Here is a 21,602-nt window from a genome sequence, read left to right on the forward strand (position 1 = left end):
CTTTTGAAAAATATCTCTTTTAAATACGTAAACATTGAGTATTTTAGGTCCATTTATAGTGTTTATGGAACTATTTAAAAAGAAAGCCGTGTTAAAGTTGTTAGCTTATCTCTTTCTAAGGTCTAATATTTACATTCTTCAGCTGTTTTTCTGCTAATGAAGTCTGATTTTATATAAATTATGTAATTTTTTGGGACATAGTAAACCCAATAGTACTCAAACCCTTAATTCAAAGCCTTATAAAACCTGTATAAAAGCCAAGTTTTGCAAAAAAAACAAAAAAAAAACCCCAGAAACTACATATGCCGTGAAACCGTCTGAATCCTGAATAAGTATTTCAAATGACTTATAATAATAAATAATAATAAATATATAATTAATTAAAAACGTGTATTTTATAGTTGTTGCCCATAGCTGGTGTAGAGCTGTGATCTGCACAGGGTAGGAACTGTTTACAGGGGAAGCTGAGGCCGGACGGATTTAGCGGGTGCTGCAGTGAGTGTCTGTGAGTGAGTGTGGAGGGAGCTACAGCTGAGCTGTGGATTAAATAAGTGCAGAAGACTGGTTAAACTCGGCGCTGAGCGGCTCTCTCTCTGTACAGACCCGCCTGGGCGCAGGTAGGCGGTCAGCATGTCGGTGTCGAGGGAAAAGGGCAGCTCGATATTCAGCGGGTTCCGGGCGCTCGGACTGTACTCCAGCCATCTGCCGCACGTGGTCCGTTTCCATAAGAAGCACCGGGAGTTCTATGTGGTGACAGCGGTGGGACAGTGCTTCCACACCTATAATGTAAGTCCGCGAGGAAATCAGGGCCTAGTCCAGGGTATTGTGTGGGATTTTACCTGAAATAACTTCTATATGTGTTGCTTGTTTGTATCTCACACGTTTAAGTAAGTCTAGCTAAGGACCCGGTGTTGTGTCGAATTGTGCTACCTGTTCAAAACGTGCTACCCCCATCCAAACGTGCTGCCACTGTGACTGTAGCTATATAGCTGAACTATAAACATAGTATGAGAGGGTATGTAACTTAGTTACAATATTTAGATTTGGGCACCTTCTTATTTCTTTATTTAACGTATTTTATCAAATAATACACTGTATGTTAATATTAAACACATCAAAACAATGAACAGACTTGTATGGGGTTATGTAGTAAACAAAAATTAAGTTTTTTTTCTCCACAATCCCCTGATCTAACCCTGATTAACTGAGATGGTGATTTTGGATGAGCTGGATACATTTGCCACCTTTAAGAAATGAAAATAACGGTGGAGTCAAAATATAAATATAAAAATATCATTGTAATATAATTATTTGATATATAAATATATAAATCTTATATTTTAATTATATAATTTTTTTCCATGTCTCCCAGTTTATCTGGCCAATTGTCCCCTCACCCATTCATCTGCCAGTCAGCTGTATATCCTTCATCTTTAGTGATGCCACAACATCAGGAGGGTGAAGACTAGCACAAGCCTCCTCCGAAACATGAAGTCAACCACTGCCTCTTTTCAAACTGTTGCTGATGCAGCATTGACTCGGTTCTGATACATCAGCTAACAGACGCCTTGTGCTGATCAACATCACCCTAGGAGTGATTAGGGAAATACACACCACCCAAATAATGGCAGCTCTGTGGTGGTCTCTTCTGTGTGGTTCATTGAGGAATACAGGGTAAAAGAATGATAATAATGAAGTATGCAGAGAAAAAGATACAGGACTACTGTCTGTAATTAATGAACTACAAAGTGCTCCTATATGCCCAGTGGAGCTGATCAAGTGAGCAGTGAAGTGTAGAGGATGTTAAAGTGGCCAGTAGTAGGCCAGTGTGTATAAGGAAATGAAATGTTTCTTTGAAATGTTGTATTTGTCATGTTTCTAATACTTATATATCTAGTTTTGTTTACATCCCCAGATTAGCATTGAATAAATCTGAATGTGACATTTCAGCATGTCTGTTTCTGCAGGTAAAGAAGCTTGGAATCGTATCTGTTAGTAAGTAATACGGATTAATTTCTTTTATTTTTTTTTAAGCAGATCATATTTTTGTTTGTTTTGTTCATCAACTGTATTTTTGCATTTCAGTTAAAGCTATTGGAATTGAAGGATATTCCAATATGTTCTCATTGTTGTGATAAATTACATTAGCATACATATTTTTGAGCATAGTGTTGATATCTATGGTAACATAAATAGATATAATATAATCTGAGTGTTTCAGAATACATCAGAAAAAATGGTTTCATTGTTAGGATTGTCATGATAACTGTAATGTGGACAAAAAAATAATTGGGCAGGAAATAATTGTGCTATTTTTTGTCTTGTCATTCAGAGACTAATATATTTTTATAGCATTGCACCTTAGAAATGCAATTACACCATTAAAAAAAAAAACATTATAATTTAAATTACGATGACACCTATTATTTAATAAAACCTGTTTTGCTGTTTTTTGCCAATTGAAATGTAATGTATTTAGAGAAAATTGCTTAGAATTTCATGTAGGTAAATGTTTGACATATTGCCCTCACATAACTCCTGTCATTTGTTATGCAGGCAATGCCCTCTCTGAAGACATTTCATGCCTCGCTGCTGACCGAATGCTTGTCTATGCTGCATATGGAAAAGTTATCTCAGCTTTTGCAAAGAACAGAGAGGTACAGTATAGATAAAACTGTAACTGAGTAGAAAAAAAAGTAACTTTGTTCACTGATTAAGAGGTCAGGTTTTAGAATATAGTTTAAATTAGAATTTGTAATATAAACACCATAAGTTTTATATTATGTTATATATTTGTATTACAATTTGATTGCAATTACAATAGCATGCCAAGGGACAAGAACTAGTATCGTGTCCCAAGAATTTTTACATATCTATTGGAAGCTAAAGAACACTTCACTGACCTGCGGTATATGTGTACGCACGGTTTTCTTAAATACCCTCTCGACAGATTGTCCCATTCATCTGACACTCACCAATAGGCTTTCCTTAAACTCCAATAATTCACACCCCCTTGTCATGAGCACATTAGCCAAGACACTACCTCACAACTTTTACTGATGTTTAAATATAGTTTACGACTGTTGTCCCATTACTTTTTTGCACATATATAAACCTTTATTAATCTTTATATAAATTGAACTGTACAGGTTGTCCACACCTATAAAGGCCACCAGGCTGATGTTCACTTACTGCTGCCGTTTGGAGATCATCTCATTTCAGTGGACAAGGAAAGTGTTGTCATCATCTGGGACGTGGAGTCAGAAGGTTGATATTTTTGCTTTGTAATGAACGTGTTGTCGCTTTCGTTTATTGGCTATAGATATTTAATAATCAAGCATTTTACAGAAAAATTTAATAAAACTATTTTATTAATGTTTTTTATTTTTAACAGATACGTACCTGCAAATTTCATTTGATAAAGCATCATTTGAAGTTAGTGCTGTCATGCATCCGAGCACCTACCTGAATAAAATTCTGTTTGGAAGCAGTCAAGGAAGTCTTCAGTTATGGAATGTCAAGTCAAAGTAAGATGTAGTTCAAAGCTTGAGCACATTATTATGAATTGTATGAATTGTTTTTAGTTACTTAAAACTATCGATGCTCAGAAATCAAACAAAGTGAAACCATGCTGCTGACGCCTAAAAATATCCTCTGTTGGAGAATTTGTCATTATTCAATTTAAATTATCAAATTTTTTGCACTATAAATCGCATTATAAGGATGGGTGTAGCAGCATTAGCATTAGTGGCTAAATTAGCGGGTAAATGAAGCCTGACAGTGCTACACAGAGAAAACCTGAGTGTTTCGGTAAGCCAGTGGGATATTAGCTAGCGGTTAGTCCAGTGTAGCTTGTGTTTACCACGGAAAACACACAGACTACAGTCCGATAATACTCCCCTCTGACCGCTAAAAGAACTAGCGTTTAGCACGGCTAGCTGCTAATGCTAATACTGCTCCAGCAGTGCTAGCAGAGGTTAGCAGCAGACTACAGGCGGATAATACTCACCTCTGAACGGCCAAAGAGTTAGCATTTAGTGTTAAATTAAAGGATTTTAGGTGCACCTTATAGTGTACAGTATGTTGTGATTTTTTTGTTATTTTTGTCTGAATAATTCTGATTGTCGAACAATCAGTGCATCCATCATTGCTTACTATTCAATGCAAACAGTTGTTAAAAACATACACACTCTTGTTTCCTCAGTAAACTTCTCTTCACTTTTCCTGGATGGGCATGTGCAGTTACTGTTCTTCAGCAGGTGAGTGTTTTTACTTCAGTCTGAACCCCTTTTTTTTTGCAGCTCTTGAAATGTTTGATTAACTCTTTTTTTCGTCTTAATAAACTAGACTCCAGCTGTGGATGTGGTTGGAATAGGTTTGGCTTCTGGACAGATCATCATACACAACATCAAATTCAATGAAACATTGATGAAGTTTCAACAAGACTGGGGTCCCATCACTGCCTTATCATTCCGAACAGGTAAAAGTTACAAACGTTACAAAACTTGACTCTTTCTACAGAGGTAGAGCCAATCAGTTCTCCCCCTGCTCCGCCCCTAAACCCATACATCACCCAGTGCCCCTCTCAAACTTAATTTTTTTGCATTTTTAAATTTGAGGTAAGGGTGAAGTCAGATAAAATCAGGGGGGTTAGTGCCACTTTAAGTGTGTAAGTGTGCCGCACTAATTTAAAACTCAGAATTAAGATGTTGACGCACAAAAACACACAAAAAGTACACAAAAAGTAATATACAAACATATTGAATAAAAACTTTATTTAAGGGAGTGTATTATTATTTAACCTGTTCTGCTCTTGTTTGATCTGCTGTGTAGATGGTCATCCAGTAATGGCTGCTGGAAGTCCTGTTGGCCACATAGGATTGTGGGATTTGGAAGAAAAGAAGCTGATGGGTCAGATGAGAGATGCACACACCACAGCTATTGCTGGCCTCACTTTTCTGCACAGTGAACCGCTCCTAATCAGCAACGGAGCCGACAACGCCATTCGGGTTAGAAATGTTTTATTTCTTCTTTGTATCTGTTTCTAATTATGTTAAGACTCTAATTCAAGTATGCATTTTCTCTTTTTTTATTAAAATAAACATTTATTAAAGCAAATAATATAGTAATAAACATAATTGAAATAATTTTATACATAGATTATTTTTAATATGGTAACAGTTTGTGCAGGAGATTTACTACTAGCCTACTTTCATTTGTTTGGCTCAGGTTTTTTGTTTTCATATATTTATTAAACTATATTTCTATACTGAAGTATAATGGTTGTGCTGTTTGTTGTAGGTATGGATTTTTGACACTCCGGGAGGGGAAGGACGTTTACTGAGATTTCGAATGGGACACAGTGCACCGCCCACCAAGGTCCAGCACTACGACCTGAGTGGGCAACACATTTTAAGTGCTGGTATGTCTTTATACTTCGTACTTTCTGGTTTCAAACTAACGTAAAGTGGATATGATCTATTTGTTTAATTTTATTTTCATATTTGAAGAGGGGTTTGGACTGTTGCCATAAGAATTTTGATGGACACATCAATCACTGACATCGTATTCAGCCAGCCCAGAAATATTGGGTGTTGATGTTATTGAAATGTGAAAAAGAGAGTCAAAGAGCAATGAAGTTTGAGCAAGCTTTGCGTTTTTTTTTTGTCACATTCTGATTTTCTTCTATAATAGCTTTGAAACTATGTAGTTGAAAATTATATCATAAATATAAATATCATAAAAACATATATAAACATAAAAAGATGTAAATATAAGATTGTTTGTTTGTAAAATTAATAATTTTGTGCAACACCATATCGGTAAATGGTCAAGCAACAGCCGAGATTTGATTGTTAAGCCTGGGCACAATTGATTATAAGCAATGTTTTTAGCTTGACTTTATTTATAAAAATGACCTGAATTTACAGTGTTGTTGAAATCAGTACTTACACAGCACAGTGTTTAATGATCAGAGTTAACTGGAATTCACCAGAATTTTCATTTTTAAATCACTGAAGATTTCTTCTAGAAGTAAAGACCACTAGAACCTAGAAACTAGATTACAGGAGGTTTATTAACCTCACCTTTTCAGAGCTCATGAAGTTACTTAAGTAGAAAGTTTGAGTAGAATTCTTTTTTTGTTTGTTTGTTTATTGTAATACTTTTTAAGATGACTTGTTTCTACTTTTTACAATTATTCCAGTTTCTCATCATTCAATAAAACCCCTTATCCAGATAAATAGCAGACATTTGTAGTCTAGTATGAAGATGATCCATGCAGAGACTCAAGAGAACTCCAGACAATCTCCAGTCCAACTATGCTTCTTGAATATATTTACATTCTACTAAAATATGTAAATTTTGAATGGGTATAAATGCAGCTAAAACAAGGAGCCTTGTGCATCCCACATTTTTTTATTAAAATTTTAATATAACATTATAGTCATTATGCTTTTATCTTTTAGAAAAATATGTTTTGGGAGGAGGGGGGGTGCACTAGAGGACCCTGTGGAGCAGCCTAAGCTTTTGTACTTAATGGCTTTTTTCCCCCCTTACTTTAGTATTACTTTTATGATTTTAAGTAGTTTTGAAAATAGTACTTTTCACTTTCACTTACTTGAGTAAAAAGCTTCTACAGAAGTATTTTCAACACTAAAATCTATACCTGTGCTAATGACGTTTTTTATATGTAACTTACCCTGTGATATATATATATATATATATATATATATATATATATATATATATATATATACACTTTTCAGAATGACTCAGTGTGAGGATAACAACTTTTTGAATAATAAGATTTATATGTATTCTTTTTCAGGGCAGGATGGTACCCTGCAGTCCTTTTCTACTGTTCACGAGAGGTTTAATAAGAGCTTGGGACGAGGTAAGAGTTTCTTTACTGGACGATACAGCCGACAGAAAAGCAGATTTAGAATTGCTTTTTTTTTTTTTTTTTTTTAAGAAATATATTTATTGTAATTTGTTTCATTTATTAGTGCGCAGCCATAATTATGTTACTAATAACATACATAAATCCTTAGTTACTTTAACATGCAAATCCTTTCCATAGGATCTCTAAACAAAGCCAAGTCCAAAAAGAAGAGTGTGCTGTACGACACAGCGAAACTCCCACCAATCACTACGTTTGCGTCAGGTATTCTTTTGTGTTCTACTTCTAATCATATGTTTTTTGTACGTATAAGTAGTATTTTGAACAAAAAACTGTTTTATCCTTTTTTTATTATTATTTACAAATGTTCTGTGTGACCCTACATAGAGAGCGCTCGTCAGAGTGACTGGGATGGCATAGTAGCTTGTCACCAAGGTTTTCTCGTCACCACCACCTGGAACTATCAGAAAGGATCCATGGGAGCTCACAAACTGGAACCAGAGCGTTTTAACAAGAACCGTGCCCTCAACGTTCATGCTACGGTCAGTCTGTGTGATTATATAAAGCCATGATTATAAAATGCAATTGTTTTTTTTTTTAGTTTGCCACACTGTACTACACATTTATTAAGTCCTAAATGTTATTCCTTGCTTTTTCAGGCTGTAGACATCAGTTCCTGTGGCAACTTTGCGGTGGTTGCGCTGTCCTCAGGACACATTGACGCATACAACATACAGTCAGGCTTTCACAGAGGACAATTTGGAAAAGACAGCGGTGAGTTTATCTAAACAAGGAATTGTACTTTACAATTCCGGTACAGTACATGCAGATACATTTAAGGAAAGCTTAAAAAAGTGCTATCTTTTTTTTTTTTTTTTTGATCATTTTATTTAACGTTTTATAACTAACAATCTGTACAGTTTACCGAGCCTGCTTACAGAATTAGTACAAAAAGTGTAGTAAATATCAGAGAATGAAAATAAGGAAAAGAAAGTTACTGTATAAATAATAAAAGTATAACAATTACAATAACAAAGATGAACAACAAAAAACTGTCTTCAAAAAAAAGGGAAAGAAAAAAAAAAGGGGGTGCATATATATTGCTACTACCTTAATGGATGCAATTTGATTATTTGGACAGGTGCTCGCTACGAAGCAGGCTTTACTGAGTCTAAACGCATATGATCCAGGAATTTCTGTCACTTTATAAAATACTGATTAAGTGTCCCTATCAGCCTGAAAGAGTGTTTCATAGGAGTTTCTGGTGTCACATGTTTTTTACAGCACACTCTGGGCCAGTGAGAGGTGTAGCTGTTGACGGACTCAACGAGCTTGTGGTCAGCGCTGGAGCCGACCGACTGCTGAAGATCTGGAAGTTCAAATCCAAAGAGCTTTTACACACAGACAGCCTGCCCTCATCTCCTGCCTCCACACTGTTACACAGAGACAGGTCAGACATGAGATGATCAACATATTTTCATCTGATACTGCAGATCTCAGTTTTTTCCTCTTTATTACATCATTCTGAGTAAAATCACTAGAGATCAGGAGTTCTAGAAATACTGTCCAACACCAACAATCCTGCCGTGATCAGAATCACATTATCTGAAGTTGCTGTACAGCATCTGCATGGTTTTATGAACTGCTATACTTCCACATGGCTTGATGATTTAGATAATTACACTGACCGTACAGGTGCACAGGTGTTCCTAATAAAGTTCTTTGTTAATGTAAAAATACATCTTCATATCCCAGCACACCTGACGGCTTTATTAAAATGTATTACAGTACCAGTCAAAAGGACCAGTCAATGGACACACCTCTTTTCATTCAATATGTTTTCTTTCTTTTTATGATTTTTTACATCAAGGGTCAGGAATAGGCAGCCCATGGGCCAGATGTGGCCCTCAAGCATGAAACATCTGGCCCGTGAGCTATAATGAAAAAATATTAAATAAATAAATAAAATTCCTCTCTGGACAGATTTTGTGTATATACAGCGTGACTTTAGTTTCCGGTCGTTTTATTTCTGGAGGTACTGAACAATAGTTGCTGCTTTTCCTTCATGCTGTGAAGCTCCAGCTCATCCCAAACCACCTAAAATCACCATCTCAGTTTATCAGGTTTAGTTTAAGGGATTGGGGAGGACAAACCCTTTTTAACGGTTTGCTACGTAATTCCATATGCCCCCTAATGATTTTGTTGTCCTAATATTAATCTGCAATGTAGAAAATGTATTAAATAAAGAAATAAATAAAAACATTGAATAATTGAATTGAATTTTGACTGGTACTATATCCACATTTTTTCCTAAACACTAGTAAGTGATTGAATAGCAAGTGACCATTAGGACAACACAATAAAATGTATTGTAATCATTTAAAGCATATGACTGATCAATGTTGCAATACAGTTCTTAGATATTATGTCTCTGTAACAGGAACATTGTCTTTCTCTATGTTTTACAGTGGGATGCTGGCTATTGCTCTGGACGACTTCACCATTAGTATCTTGGACATGGAAACAAGGAGGACTGTACGGCGGTTCTGTGGCCAGCGGGGACAGGTTAATGATATGGTGAGGATTTAACAGTATTGTATTTTTCAGACTATAAGATGCTTCTTAAATCTGTTAATTTTCCTTATGTATGAATTTTACCAGTCAGTTATTAAGGAGCAGTAAAGCCACTCCACTGAAGCACAGCATTATAAGGGTGAATTTTCAGTGAAGTTTCTCAAGCTCTAAGGCTGGGTGCTGCAGCATTAGCATTAGCCGCTAACCACAGAGCTAGCTCTTTCGCTGTTCTGAGGTGAGTATATCGGACTGTAGTCTGCGTGTTTACCGTGTTAAAACAAGCTACGTGGGACAAACAGTTAGCTGATTGCGCCTTTTGTTACCAGATCACTCAAGCTTCCTCAGTCTAGGGCTGTCAGGCAGAATTTACATCCCGCTAGCGCTGCGGTTAGCAGCTAAAGCTAATGCTGCTGCACCCAGTCTTCTCCAGTCTGCTGGAGAAACTTTACAGAAAAATATTGTGAATCTAAGCTTACTGTAATAAACTAAAGCTCTTTACTCCCCCAAATAAACCGTTTTCAGGAGAGAAATCTTAGTAGATTAACATCCCTCGCCCCTTGGATATACAAGAAGGTTGCATTACTGCCATGACATACAGCCACTTCTGGTTTATATCATTAAGCCTTTTAATACCACAAGTGACCATAAAATATTTTGGTTTACATTTGACATTTAGCACAAGCTGCACTACACAGTCACTAAGTAATATTTATATGCTAGTGTGAATAGACTGCAGTTCAAAGATAAGTTTGTGTTATAATGTATTTGATAAATCCAGAAATCAGTATCAATACTAAAATGCACAATACATTTCAAAATAAATTAAAGTAAAACATATAAGCTCAGTCCTAAACCTTGAATGAACTCTTGAAAGGGATGGATCTTCTGTGTGCTTTTTGAAGACCACAAGCAGCACAGCAAACATGCGTTCCAGGTAGTAAAATTCTGTAAAAATGGATAGTGCAAAATTAAATAACGGCCAAATGAAGAGTGCCAGGTAGCAAAATTCTTGTCAAGCCAAGCCACACTTAAAGCTCAGAGGGCTCTCAGCACTTATCAGGGTTTGTGATCAGGTCAGGAGGGGTCCAGTGTTGGGGTTTTAATCTGATTTAGACAGCTACAGGAAGTTAGTGAAGAAAACCCTGTTGAAGAGAACTCGTCTTAGTGTTGCTGCATGTACTTGCATATGTAAAAGAACATAACAAAAATAACTATTTCAGAGTTTGATTTTCTTTACTACGCTTTTTAGTCAGTTTTCATAGTTGCTCTGATTAATCACTAAGAGGGAACTGAAATGATGAGAAATCTGAATTCTTTTTTGACTGCACACGTTGTTTGCTCAGAAACTCAGAAATCTCAGAGTACACCCACCTAAAAAGCTGAGATTTTGATAAGCTGTACATGGACGTGCACTTGTGCACCTACTCTACCCAGCAGGGGGTTTTGTGCACTTGTATTTCAGTAATAAAGGCGTTTCGGCTTGTAAATACACCAGATACGTTTAGAACAGATGCAGATGAACAGAAATGCAGTAAAAATGATTTAACATTTTTTTGCTATGAGGAAAGTAGAGGAGAGCTTTTGAGCTTTGTTTAAGATTTTGCCTGAATGTCCGCAGTCAGCAGCCCAACAGCTCACTGTGATATAACATCATTACGCTCTGATTTACCAAACCAGGTGTTGATATGATGATGATTGCTATAAATACTACTCTCAGACTCCTGTGAGTTCTGCTTTGGAGAAGTTTTAATGAGCGATTAGTGATGTAATGCCACTGTTTCGGCTATTAACATTTATTCTAATATTAGTAGTGGCTTATGAACCAAATATACATCATTCATACTCAGATGAAGGAGGTGATTTCTCATTCTAATTTTACAATTTTAACAAGTGCCTAAAACTTTCCCACAGCACTGTATGTATCTTTGCAAAATATTGCAAACTATTAACATGCCTTGTTCCGTATACAGGCTACAGGTGTAGGTGATACAAAAATCTTCTTCTCTGCAGTAAAATAAATTATTTACACTCTGAACATTTGAGGACTTTAAAATCTTCTACAGGACACTTGGAGAAGCTGCCGGTTTTCTCTCTACTACAATTAATAATTCCAGATCAGTAACAGGAATCAACCCAAATTCTGCATGTTTGAAAATAGATGTAAAGATGTGAACTAAGGTTTGGAGGACATGAACTGTTTGTTTTTTATTCAGGATTTGTATTCATTTTAAAATGAAATTCAGGAAGTAGCCATTTTTATGATTTTCTTCATTATATTTTGACAGTTGCAGATTTACTTGACTATTTTGATACATTTTCTAATACAATAACAATTATGACTTTCAGTAATGTTCCTTATCAATCATAAAAGTTTTTTATGTAATGGTTCAACATAAATCCTCTAAGATTTAGTGGTGTAATGTCAGGCAGAACATTAACAAAAATCCTGGCCTTTTAAGGGGTTAAAAGGGGAATTTAAAGTTGATCAAAGTCTACTAAATCTATGAAAGTATTTTCACAGGGACTTTTAATGTTTTTCGTAAATTTTTGCAGACCTTTAGCCCTGATGGACGGTGGTTAATAGTGGCCTCTATGGACTGCACTATCAGAACATGGGACCTTCCCTCCGGCAGGTAAAGCCTTCTTCAAATAGAAGAACGTTTATTTTTTTTTTCTTTTGCTTTGGTCACTTCCTTGGAGCTGAGCAATGATACTCACGTCTCGAGCTAGTGGGTGACCTTATGACTGCCTACTCCTCCAGCCTCTGATAGAGGGGAAGACCATTCTGGCTTTGGACTTCGTTTCACTTTCTGAATTATTTACTCTGCAAGATTTTCAGCGATGACCTTTTGTCGAGTCATCCCAGCATGTTTTTGACTGAAAGCAACTAGTGAAACCGTTTTAAGAGATAAAGCTTATCTTGTGACACCTATAAGTTTATCTTTGTCTGTGGAGTGTTCTCTGGCTATTAAATTCCCTCTCCGGTCTTGCGGTGAGCACGTTTTTCCCGTCACGCACTCTCTCTGTCTCGTCTGCACAGTTTGGTCAACTGTTTCCTGGTAGACTCCGCAGCCGTCAGCATCAGTTTCTCTCCCACGGGGAACTTCCTTGCCTCCTCCCATGTTGACTGTCTGGGTATTTATTTATGGTAAGAGATCTTCATAGTTGGTCACTTCATCAGCAATATACAGCCCTGGAAATAATAAGAGACCACTAAAAATTAGTTTCTTTGATTTTACCAAATTAAAAACATCTGGAATGTAATCGAGAGGAAGATGGATGATCACAAGCCATCAAACCAAACTGAACTCCTTGAATTTTTGCACCAGGATTGGCTTAAAGTTATCCAAAAGCAGTGTGTAAGACTGGTTAAGGAGAACATGCCAAGATGCATGAAAACTGTGATTTAAAAACCAGGGTTATTCCACCAAATATTGATTTCTGAACTCTTTCTGAAAAACGTTTTAAATATGAACTTGTTTTCTGAAAGCTCTGCATCTTTTTCGTTTCGTTTCAGCCATTTCTATAGAATAAAACAACAATGTTGATTTTACTCATACATATACCTATAAATTGCTAAATCAGAGAACCTGTTCTCTCTTATTTTTTTCCAGAGCTGTATGTCAGTTTGTATATTTGTAGCTGGGTAAGACAGATGGGAATTGACAGAGAATTCAGTGTCTCCGACAGAAGTGTCTTTTGATGGTCTGGCCAAAATTCATAACAGTATAGTTCTAAATCTCTGTCAATGCAGTATAAATCTGAAATTGATATGAAATAATATGAAATTTATGAAGTCCTGACATCTTGTTTAGATTTTTATTTCATTTAATTTCTTGAACTAATGACAAAATAACACACGTACATGTAAGCATCGGTGGCTTAAAAAAAAAAATTAATTTCGTTAATAATTATTATTTTTAAATGTATGTAAGATTTTTTCGTTTGTGTTAATGAGTGTGTGGTAATGTGTGGCTAGTGCTGTTATATTTGAGTGTTGTTCTGGTCTCTGTTTTTTAGGTCCAACAACACACTGTGTAGTTTGGTGTCTTTGTGCCCTCTACCTGCAGACTATGAACCTTCAGTGGTGATGCTGCCTGGCACCTGCCCAAGCAAAGGCAAGCATGACTTTATATGTACACACACACACACTTTTATAACCAAGGTAACCAAGTTGACCAGAACATACATAATATATGTTTATGCAAATAATTTTAGGAATGTTAAGAGTCTGTCCAAATTGATAAAAATACTTAATTATTTGATGTATAATGAATGTGAATGTATAAATCAGGAAATAGCAAAATTGGTGTGTTGTGAGTTATTTAGTTAAAATGTTGTGTATCAATTTTGCCTAAAATATACAACAGGCAAAATCGATTTAATAGAACAAATAAAATTATAAAGAATAAAAAAAAAAATGTGGAAGACATTAAATGTTCCTGCAATTAAAGAATGAGCCCTATGCTGAGATATGTGTTTGTGGCATGTTTGAGCAGATGATGAAGAGGTGGATACAGATGTTGAGAGCTTGGAGATGGCGGAGTATGTGTCTCCAGCACAGCTGGACGAACAGCTTATCACACTGTCTTTACTACCCGAGTCACGCTGGAAAAATCTCCTAAACCTGGACATAATCAAGGTGTGTGCTCTCTAGTGATTATTGGTGAATGGAAAAATTATATTATATTTACTGTCACAATAACTAATGCAAACTTTCTTATAACAGAAAAGGAACAAACCAAAGGAGCCCCCTAAAGTACCTAAGGCAGCCCCCTTCTTCATCCCAACCATTCCAGGACTTGTGCCTCAGTTCGGCCAAGTCGAAACCCCTTCAGAAGAACAGGTAAATACACTGCTGTTAGTCTGCTGTTGGTTTGTTCTGTATGTTAGAAACATTTGAAGAGCTGTAGGTCATCATTCTCCATCATTAACTGAATGAAACTGTTTCCTTTTTCTTTACAGTCCAAGGTGGTGAATCTGGGAATGCTGGCACAGAAGTCAAGTTTCTATCTCCAGCTTGAAGGAGCACTAGAGACTAATCTCTGTAAGGCTCAAGAATTTCATATTAACTATATTTGGAAACCAAAATTATTAGCAGGGTTCCCGCGTGTCCTTAAAAAGTCTTAAATTGTTCTAAAGTTACTGTAAATTTAGTGTAGATATAAAATTTTCAGATGGTGCGTTTAATGCCGGTGGGACATACATTAGCGGCGAGTTACTGGGTAGAAAACTAAGGTTAGCAGAGAGCTAGCTAACATTAGCCGAAAGCTAACGTTTCTGGAGAGAGAACTAAGGTTAGTAAAGTTATCTTTAATGGAGAGCTAGCTAACGTTACTGATGAGAGAACTAAGGTTAGCGTAGAGCTAGATAACATTAGCAGAGAGCTAGCTAACGTTACAGGTTAGAGAACTAAGGTTAGCGTAGAGCTAGATAACATTAGCGGAGAGCTAGCTTACGTTACAGGGGAGAGAACTAAGGTTAGCGTAGAGCTAGCTAACATTAGCAGAGAGCTAGCTAACGTTACAGGGGAGAGAACTACGGTTAGCGTAGAGCTAGCTAACATTAGCAGAGAGCTAGCTAACGTTACTGAGGAGAGAACTAAGGTAGGCAAAAAGCTAGCTAACATTAGCAGAGAGTTAGCTAATGTTACAGGGAAGACAACTAAGGTTAGCGGAGTTAACATCAATGGAAAGTTGGCTAACGTTACTATGGAGAGAACTAAGGTTAGGGTAGAGCTAGCTAACATTAGCAGAGAGCTAGCTTATGTTACTGAGGAGAGAACTAGGGTTAGCGTAGAGCTAGCTAACATTAGCTGTGAGCTAGCTAACGTTTATGGGGAGAGTACTAAGGTTAGTGTAGAGCTAGCTAACATTAGCGGAGAGCTAGCGAACATTACAGGGGAGAGAACTAAGGTTAGCTGAGTTAACAATAGCGGCAAGCTAGCTAACATACTAACGTTAGCAGAGAGTTAACTACGTGACGGGAGAAAACTAGGGTTAGCGGTGAGATAGCTAACTTGCTAACATGTTTGGCATTGATACCAAATCAATAACAAATGGGAAAGTTTTAATTCTCAACACTATGTATTATTTTCTACTTAAGAAGTTATGACTACATTTTTGGGCCTTAAATTATATTTATTGAGGTCTTAATGTCTTAAAAAGCATTACATTTGATTTTTAAATTGAGAAAAAAACCTGTATTAGTCTAAAAATAGCAAACAAAGTGTTATGTAGTTGTTAAACGTAAAGCTGTTTTTACATCAATCATCCTGTAGGTGGCACTGGCAATGTCTTCATGCAAGTTACCCAGTAAAGAAACAAAGAGTTCCAATGCACCTCTGTGTGAGTGGGAATTTACTGAATTTACTGCACGCTATTTTTAAATGTTATCTTAATGAAGACATAACGCAAAGAATTTATAGTGTTTGGCCAAATAAGTAAACATGATTGAACATTTGTTTTTTACAGAATGCCAACTGATTTACTTTAAGTCATACTGCCGTGTTTCCTCTAATGTTAGGGGTTTTTTTTTAGCAGCAGCAGCAACAGGCCCACACACCAGCCTTCTTCTCCCCAGCCCTGGGTGTGAGGTAGAGAGCAGTCATAAAGAGCAATTAAATGCCAGGTTTAGGTTCATTTTTAAGCTGTACTCACAAAAGCCAAATAAAGCATTCAGCATCATTAATCATGCTTTTACACTGGATTTGTTTGAAGATAGTAGCATTTGTCACTTTACCAGACGACTGTTTTCTTTTTGTTTATTTCACTAATATAATATGACGGCACTGCTGAGGTAGGTACATATATGATTTGGATAGCACTTAGAAAAACTATACTGAGGTACTGTATTTTTCACACTATAAGGGGCATAGGATTATAAAGCGCACTATCAATGAATGTCTGTTTTTATACATAAGGTGCACCGGATTGTAAGGCCTATTTTATATGACACTAGTAACTAATAGTAGGAACAGTGGTGTCGCCATGTTTTTCTTCTAAATTTAGCAGGTGTAAATTAAAGGATTTTAAGTGCACCTTATAGTGCAAAAAAAATATGATAAGAAGTGGTAAAAATATGGTATGACTATAGCAGCACTGCTGAGGTACATTTAGTAGATGGAATTTACCTCAGTAGAGTTAATGCCTAAAATTGCACTATTGAGGTAATTGTGTGACCAGCATACTTCAGCACTGCTGAAGTGAATGTACTATAACACAAGTAGCACTGCTGAGGTAAATGTATTGTGATGTACTGGTTTATCTTCTGGGATAATAAATAGGTTAAGTGGTCCTTAAAATTTTAATTGTTTTCTGTTAAAAACAAGACAAAAATGTTAACAATTTTTGAAAACGGTGACAAAGTTTTACAAATAATCATTCATTTTGGTGCGTTACATGCACATGATTGTAATTGTTAAAAATGTGTAATAAGGGTATTCCTAAAACACAGTGTATGATATTATGTTTAATGGTATGTTCTGCTTGAACCATGTGTTCTAGATGAAGGTGCAGTGCAGTTCCTGAAGGAGTTGGGCCCGTCTGCTATTGACACAGAGCTGCGAAGCCTGGCACCGGACATGGGCGGAGATATTCGTGTCATGCAGAGCTTCCTCAAGATGATTGGCACCATGCTGCATCTGAAGAAAGACTTTGACTTGGCTCAGGCCTACCTAGCGCTCTTCCTCAAGGTCAGCCCTTATTCTCTCTGTCTTGTTCAAAGAGATTTAATAGTGTACAGTAGGGATACATTATGATAATAAAGTCATATCACTGAATATTAGCCTTACATTTGCATATATTTTGATTTGACTGATGTTGTTCTTCAGTAGAGCAAAAATGTAACAATGGGCTCTATAGGCTATATGGCCCACTGTAATCTCATATAGGTCCCATCAAGGCCTCATGTTCAGTGTACAACCCAGATGGGACTCAAATTTAAGCCCTCCCCTTTAATAAGACTCTTGTGGGCATCCATATGTGGGGTCAACATAGAGCCCATAGGACCAAGAGTTCTGGTTTCCAGTAGGCCTCCAAGAACCGGCCCCACATGGGTATGTTATCTGGGTTGTGACCATGTACAGATACAGCTCTGGAAAAATTAAGAGACCTCTTCAGTTTCTGAATCAGTTTCTCTGATTTTGCTATTTATAGGTATTTGTTTGGGTGAAATTATCTTTTTATTTTTATTCTATAAACTACGAACAGAATTCCTCCCAAATTCCAAATAAAAATATGGTCATTTAGAGCATTTCAGAGTTTTCAGACCTCAAACAATGTAAAGAAAACAAGTTCATATTCAAAAAGTTTTAAGAGTTCAGAAATCAATATTTGGCGGAATAACCCTGATTTTTAATTACAGTTTTCATGCATCTTGGCATGTTCTCCTCCACCAGTCATACACACTGCTTTTGGATAACTTTATGCCACTGCTGATGCAAAAAATCAAGCAGTTCAGCTTGGTTCGATGGCTTTTGATCATCGATCTTCCTCTTGATTATATTCCAGAGGTTTTCAAATTTGGTAAAGTCAAAGAAACTCATCTTTTTTTTTTTTTTTTTTATTTATTTTTTTTTTTTTTAAAGTGGTCTTAATTTTTTTCCCCAGAGCTATATATGTATACTCTATAATAATAATATTTTATTTATATAGCGCCTTTCTTGAAAACTCAAAGTGCTTAACAACACAGCCATAGACAGAAGGTACATTGCATAAAATCAAGCATGCATACAAGCACTTACATGTAACAAATAAAATACGCGCAAGTACTTTAAATATATATATATATATATATATATATATATATATATATATATATATATATATATATATATACACACACACACACACAAAGAAACAAAAAAATATATATACGTATTATCTATAAGAGCAAATAAAAGGTAGATATATGCATAGTTTTGTGACAAAATCCAGTCTGGCCCATAACTCCTGTACCAGTGCTTTCCTACCGTATGTTATATACTATTCTTTTACAAGACAAGCAGTTCAAGTCCACTGGTCTGTAAATAAGCCCGTGTGTTTTGAGGCATTTTCACACCTATAGCTTTACAAGACAAAGACAAACCCACCAAAATGTGCTTATTGGTCAGAGCTGTCTGGGCCAGGCCCCCAGCTTTTCCCTTCCAAAACGTGCCACCGGAAGTGTGCTGCTGAGGGATGAGAGGACCATTTGAGCAAAGCTATCCATTCACTTCCATTCATTTCGGGGTGTCTTTAAACCAATAATAAATGTATTTCCAAGCCGTTTTCGATTATGACACGACCCATGTTCTTTTTTACAAAGAACGGATTTTCTGCCATTTGATCCATAAGATTAATAATCTGTTCATATCTTTAGAAAATAACATTTTTATACAACTATGCTAACGATGACGTAAAAAGACAGCGACCCAAAATACCGTGCTGTAATGTTTGGAGAAGTTGCTCCTCTTAATTTAAAAGTACAGAGCTGATTGAATTAGAGCAGGGTCAAAGTAACCTCTTATTATGCAAATATAATACTACTACTATCAGTTATAATACATTGTAGATAGTAAGATAGTAGTAAATAGAAGTAAGATAGACTATGAGAATTATAATGTATAGATATACCTGTAATTTATATTACCGTATTTTTCGGACTATAAGGCGCACCGTGTTATAAGGCGCACGATGAGTGAACGGTCTATTTTTAGTGTTAGTCCATACACAAGGCGCACTGGATTATAAGGCGCACTAAATTAAACTTAGCCGCAAGCTCCGACAGACCAAAATATTATGTTGAAGCACAGCAAGTACATATTACTCCGCGACGCTCCTGACAACGGTAGCCGCAACGCTCCGACAGACCATAATATTATGTTGAAGCACAGCAAGTATGTATTACTCCGCGACGCTCCTGACAACGGTAGCCGCAACGCTCCGACAGACCATAATATTATGTTGAAGCACAGCAAGTACGTATTACTCTGCGACGCTCCTGACAACGGTAGCCGCAACGCTCCGACAGACCATAATATTATGTTGAAGCACAGCAAGTACGTATTACTCCGCGAGGCTTCTGACTGTAATAGCGTGTTGTGCCGAATTCGGTGAATAAAACGGTTTTATAAAGATTGGATAAGTTTCATTTCTGGATGAAGTGATTTCCAGCGCTGTTTGGATATAACTGTGGATTACAGGAGACTGGATTGATGGATTCTCTTTAGTCTGGACGCGTTTTGAAGGTAGGACCTGTGGCTGAGCTCGGGTGTGTGTTCTGGGGGTGGCGGCAGTGACCGGAGAGCCTTTTATTACTGGAAACATGCGCTCTGACGCAGCTCTAATTCATGAAACATACATCCTACAGTAAAAGCACAGTTCTGGAATCCGGAGAGCCAGACGGTTCGAATGGTGTATGACATGACCGCATTCGATGAAATATGGACGAACGATAAATGCAAATATGAGAGTTATGAATTATTAAAATCATAACCAAGGCATATTTCGCCCTAAATGTTTATTTTCTGAAAGGATATTCCGCTAAATAGGCTAAATAGCTCAAAAGCAGAGATTCTAAGCTTTAAAATGGTATATTGGATGCCTATATTGAACCTGTAACTGTTCATAACTATTCAGAAACACAGCCAGTTATGAAATATTAAATATTTCTGGCCCGCCGGTGGGCCAGCGCGTGTTAAGAGGTTAACTTTACTTAGAAGTGGGCGCTAAAAAGAAACAGTTTGTGCTATTACCCCAGAACGGGTGGAAAGGAAAGTTTACCGGCACCTTGTTCTGGCCACGGAGCTACAGTGGAAACTAGCTACCCTGAGCCACAGCCGAGAGGCAGTACGGCAGTCAAAGGTAACCGCGCGCTAGCCCAAGAGGGGGATCTTTTTCTGGCGTGGGTGAGGAATTCTGCACAACAGAGCGCCGTGTACCACATAAAATCGAGGTCAGTAAACACAAGCAAAATCCATACACAAGGCGCACTGCATTATAAGGCGCAATGACGATTTTTGGGAAAAAATAAGTATTTTAAGTGCGCCTTATAGCCCGAAAAATACGGTACATATTTATTATTCTTATTACTGAGTTTCTAAATGCTTGTTATATAGAAAAACTATGAATATTCTTCAGTAAATCCGTGGACTAATATTAGACATCAGTAATTCTAGTTTTTATCTGCTGTTTGTTCAATAAAAGCCCCATTCTGGGACGGAATGGAGCTTTTCTCACTGTGGAGTAAATAGTTCTGTGCAGCTCCTATAAACAGTACGGTTGTTTGCACGGCACATGGAAGATTCGCGTCATGCTGGTGCCTGCGCAATCTCTCACTTTCCCGGTTAACGCCCCACGAGAAGCCGATCAGGAAGTGGCACGATTGGCCTCACCTGGCTCCGTTGAAATCAGCGGGATTGCTTGGTCCAGTTAATATATACTGTCAATGGTCTGGGCGGGGGTAAGACATTAAATACAAGAAGAAGGTTCTTTTTAGCATTAGTTTAAATCTGAAGTCAATATTTGCATGACAATGATATGTGTGGATTTACATGAATGTATTTAAATATCTTGTGGGTTTTAACTCTTGTACTCGTTTTGTTTTGTTTTGTTTTTTCAGCTGCACCTGCAGTTAATAGCAGAACAACCTATACTAATGGAGGAGGCAGAGAGAATACTAGAACAGTTGGAGGAGACCTGGATCTCCATGCAGAGCCTCCTGAATCAGAGCATGTGTCTCCTCTCCTACATTAAGAGTGCTTTGCTGTAGAGGACCGTTCTTAATTTACTGTCTTATTTTTTATTTTTTTATATATATATGTGAAGAAATTTCCAAGTGCCCACGATGTATTAAAAAATACAAAGTACAACCAAAGGTGTCATATTTAAAGGGGAACTCTTTATTTTCTTATTTACTTATTTAAGAACTGCTTTTAAGGCATTACTGAGAGTGAGGTACACCCTAACACATTTTGTTTTTATATCTAGCATTCATCTCTGCTGGCTTGTTGAAGTGCGATGTGTAACTCCGCCCATTCCTACATGTTTCAATGTTTCAACTCATTTTTTCCTCTAAACTGTATTTTCATCTCCAGATCACACAGAGTGATCTATTTTAAGCGTTTATTTCTTTTATTGTTGATTAT

At 36.8% G+C, this 21,602-nt stretch overlaps 1 protein-coding gene across 3 annotated transcripts; it reads left to right on the plus strand.

The window, feature by feature from the left end:
- Window positions 1-472: 472 nt before the first annotated feature.
- Window positions 473-21,331, plus strand: wdr36 (WD repeat domain 36). 3 transcript variants are annotated; one of them, XM_007231394.4, is made up of 23 exons: window positions 473-786; window positions 1,968-1,995; window positions 2,557-2,657; window positions 3,150-3,267; window positions 3,395-3,527; window positions 4,205-4,259; window positions 4,348-4,480; window positions 4,834-5,009; window positions 5,302-5,422; window positions 6,830-6,895; window positions 7,082-7,165; window positions 7,289-7,443; window positions 7,561-7,675; window positions 8,186-8,351; window positions 9,370-9,478; window positions 12,029-12,108; window positions 12,516-12,623; window positions 13,496-13,593; window positions 13,975-14,117; window positions 14,205-14,321; window positions 14,441-14,522; window positions 16,981-17,168; window positions 21,077-21,331. In XM_007231394.4, the coding sequence occupies exons 1-23, from the start codon at window positions 631-633 to the stop codon at window positions 21,224-21,226; spliced, it is 2,682 nt and encodes an 893-aa protein (XP_007231456.3). In that variant the 5' UTR covers window positions 473-630; the 3' UTR covers window positions 21,227-21,331. The 3 variants fall into 3 exon arrangements, with proteins under 3 accessions (XP_007231456.3, XP_007231457.3, XP_022523567.2); XM_007231395.4 differs by having other exon boundaries at window positions 16,987-17,168; XM_022667846.2 differs by lacking the exon at window positions 12,516-12,623.
- Window positions 21,332-21,602: the final 271 nt, after the last annotated feature.

The sequence above is a fragment of the Astyanax mexicanus genome, chromosome 1 (genome assembly GCF_023375975.1).
Source record: "Astyanax mexicanus isolate ESR-SI-001 chromosome 1, AstMex3_surface, whole genome shotgun sequence".
Classification (NCBI taxonomy): Eukaryota; Metazoa; Chordata; class Actinopteri; order Characiformes; family Acestrorhamphidae; genus Astyanax; species Astyanax mexicanus.

Coding starts and splice junctions, on each gene's coding strand:
- wdr36 (XM_007231394.4), top strand. CDS start 631: ATGTCGGTGTCGAGGGAAAAGGGCAGCTCGATATTCAGCGGGTTCCGG. Junction 787..1,967: donor AGTGCTTCCACACCTATAAT/GTAAGTCCGCGA, acceptor CTGTTTCTGCAG/GTAAAGAAGCTTGGAATCGT. Junction 5,423..6,829: donor GCAACACATTTTAAGTGCTG/GTATGTCTTTAT, acceptor ATTCTTTTTCAG/GGCAGGATGGTACCCTGCAG.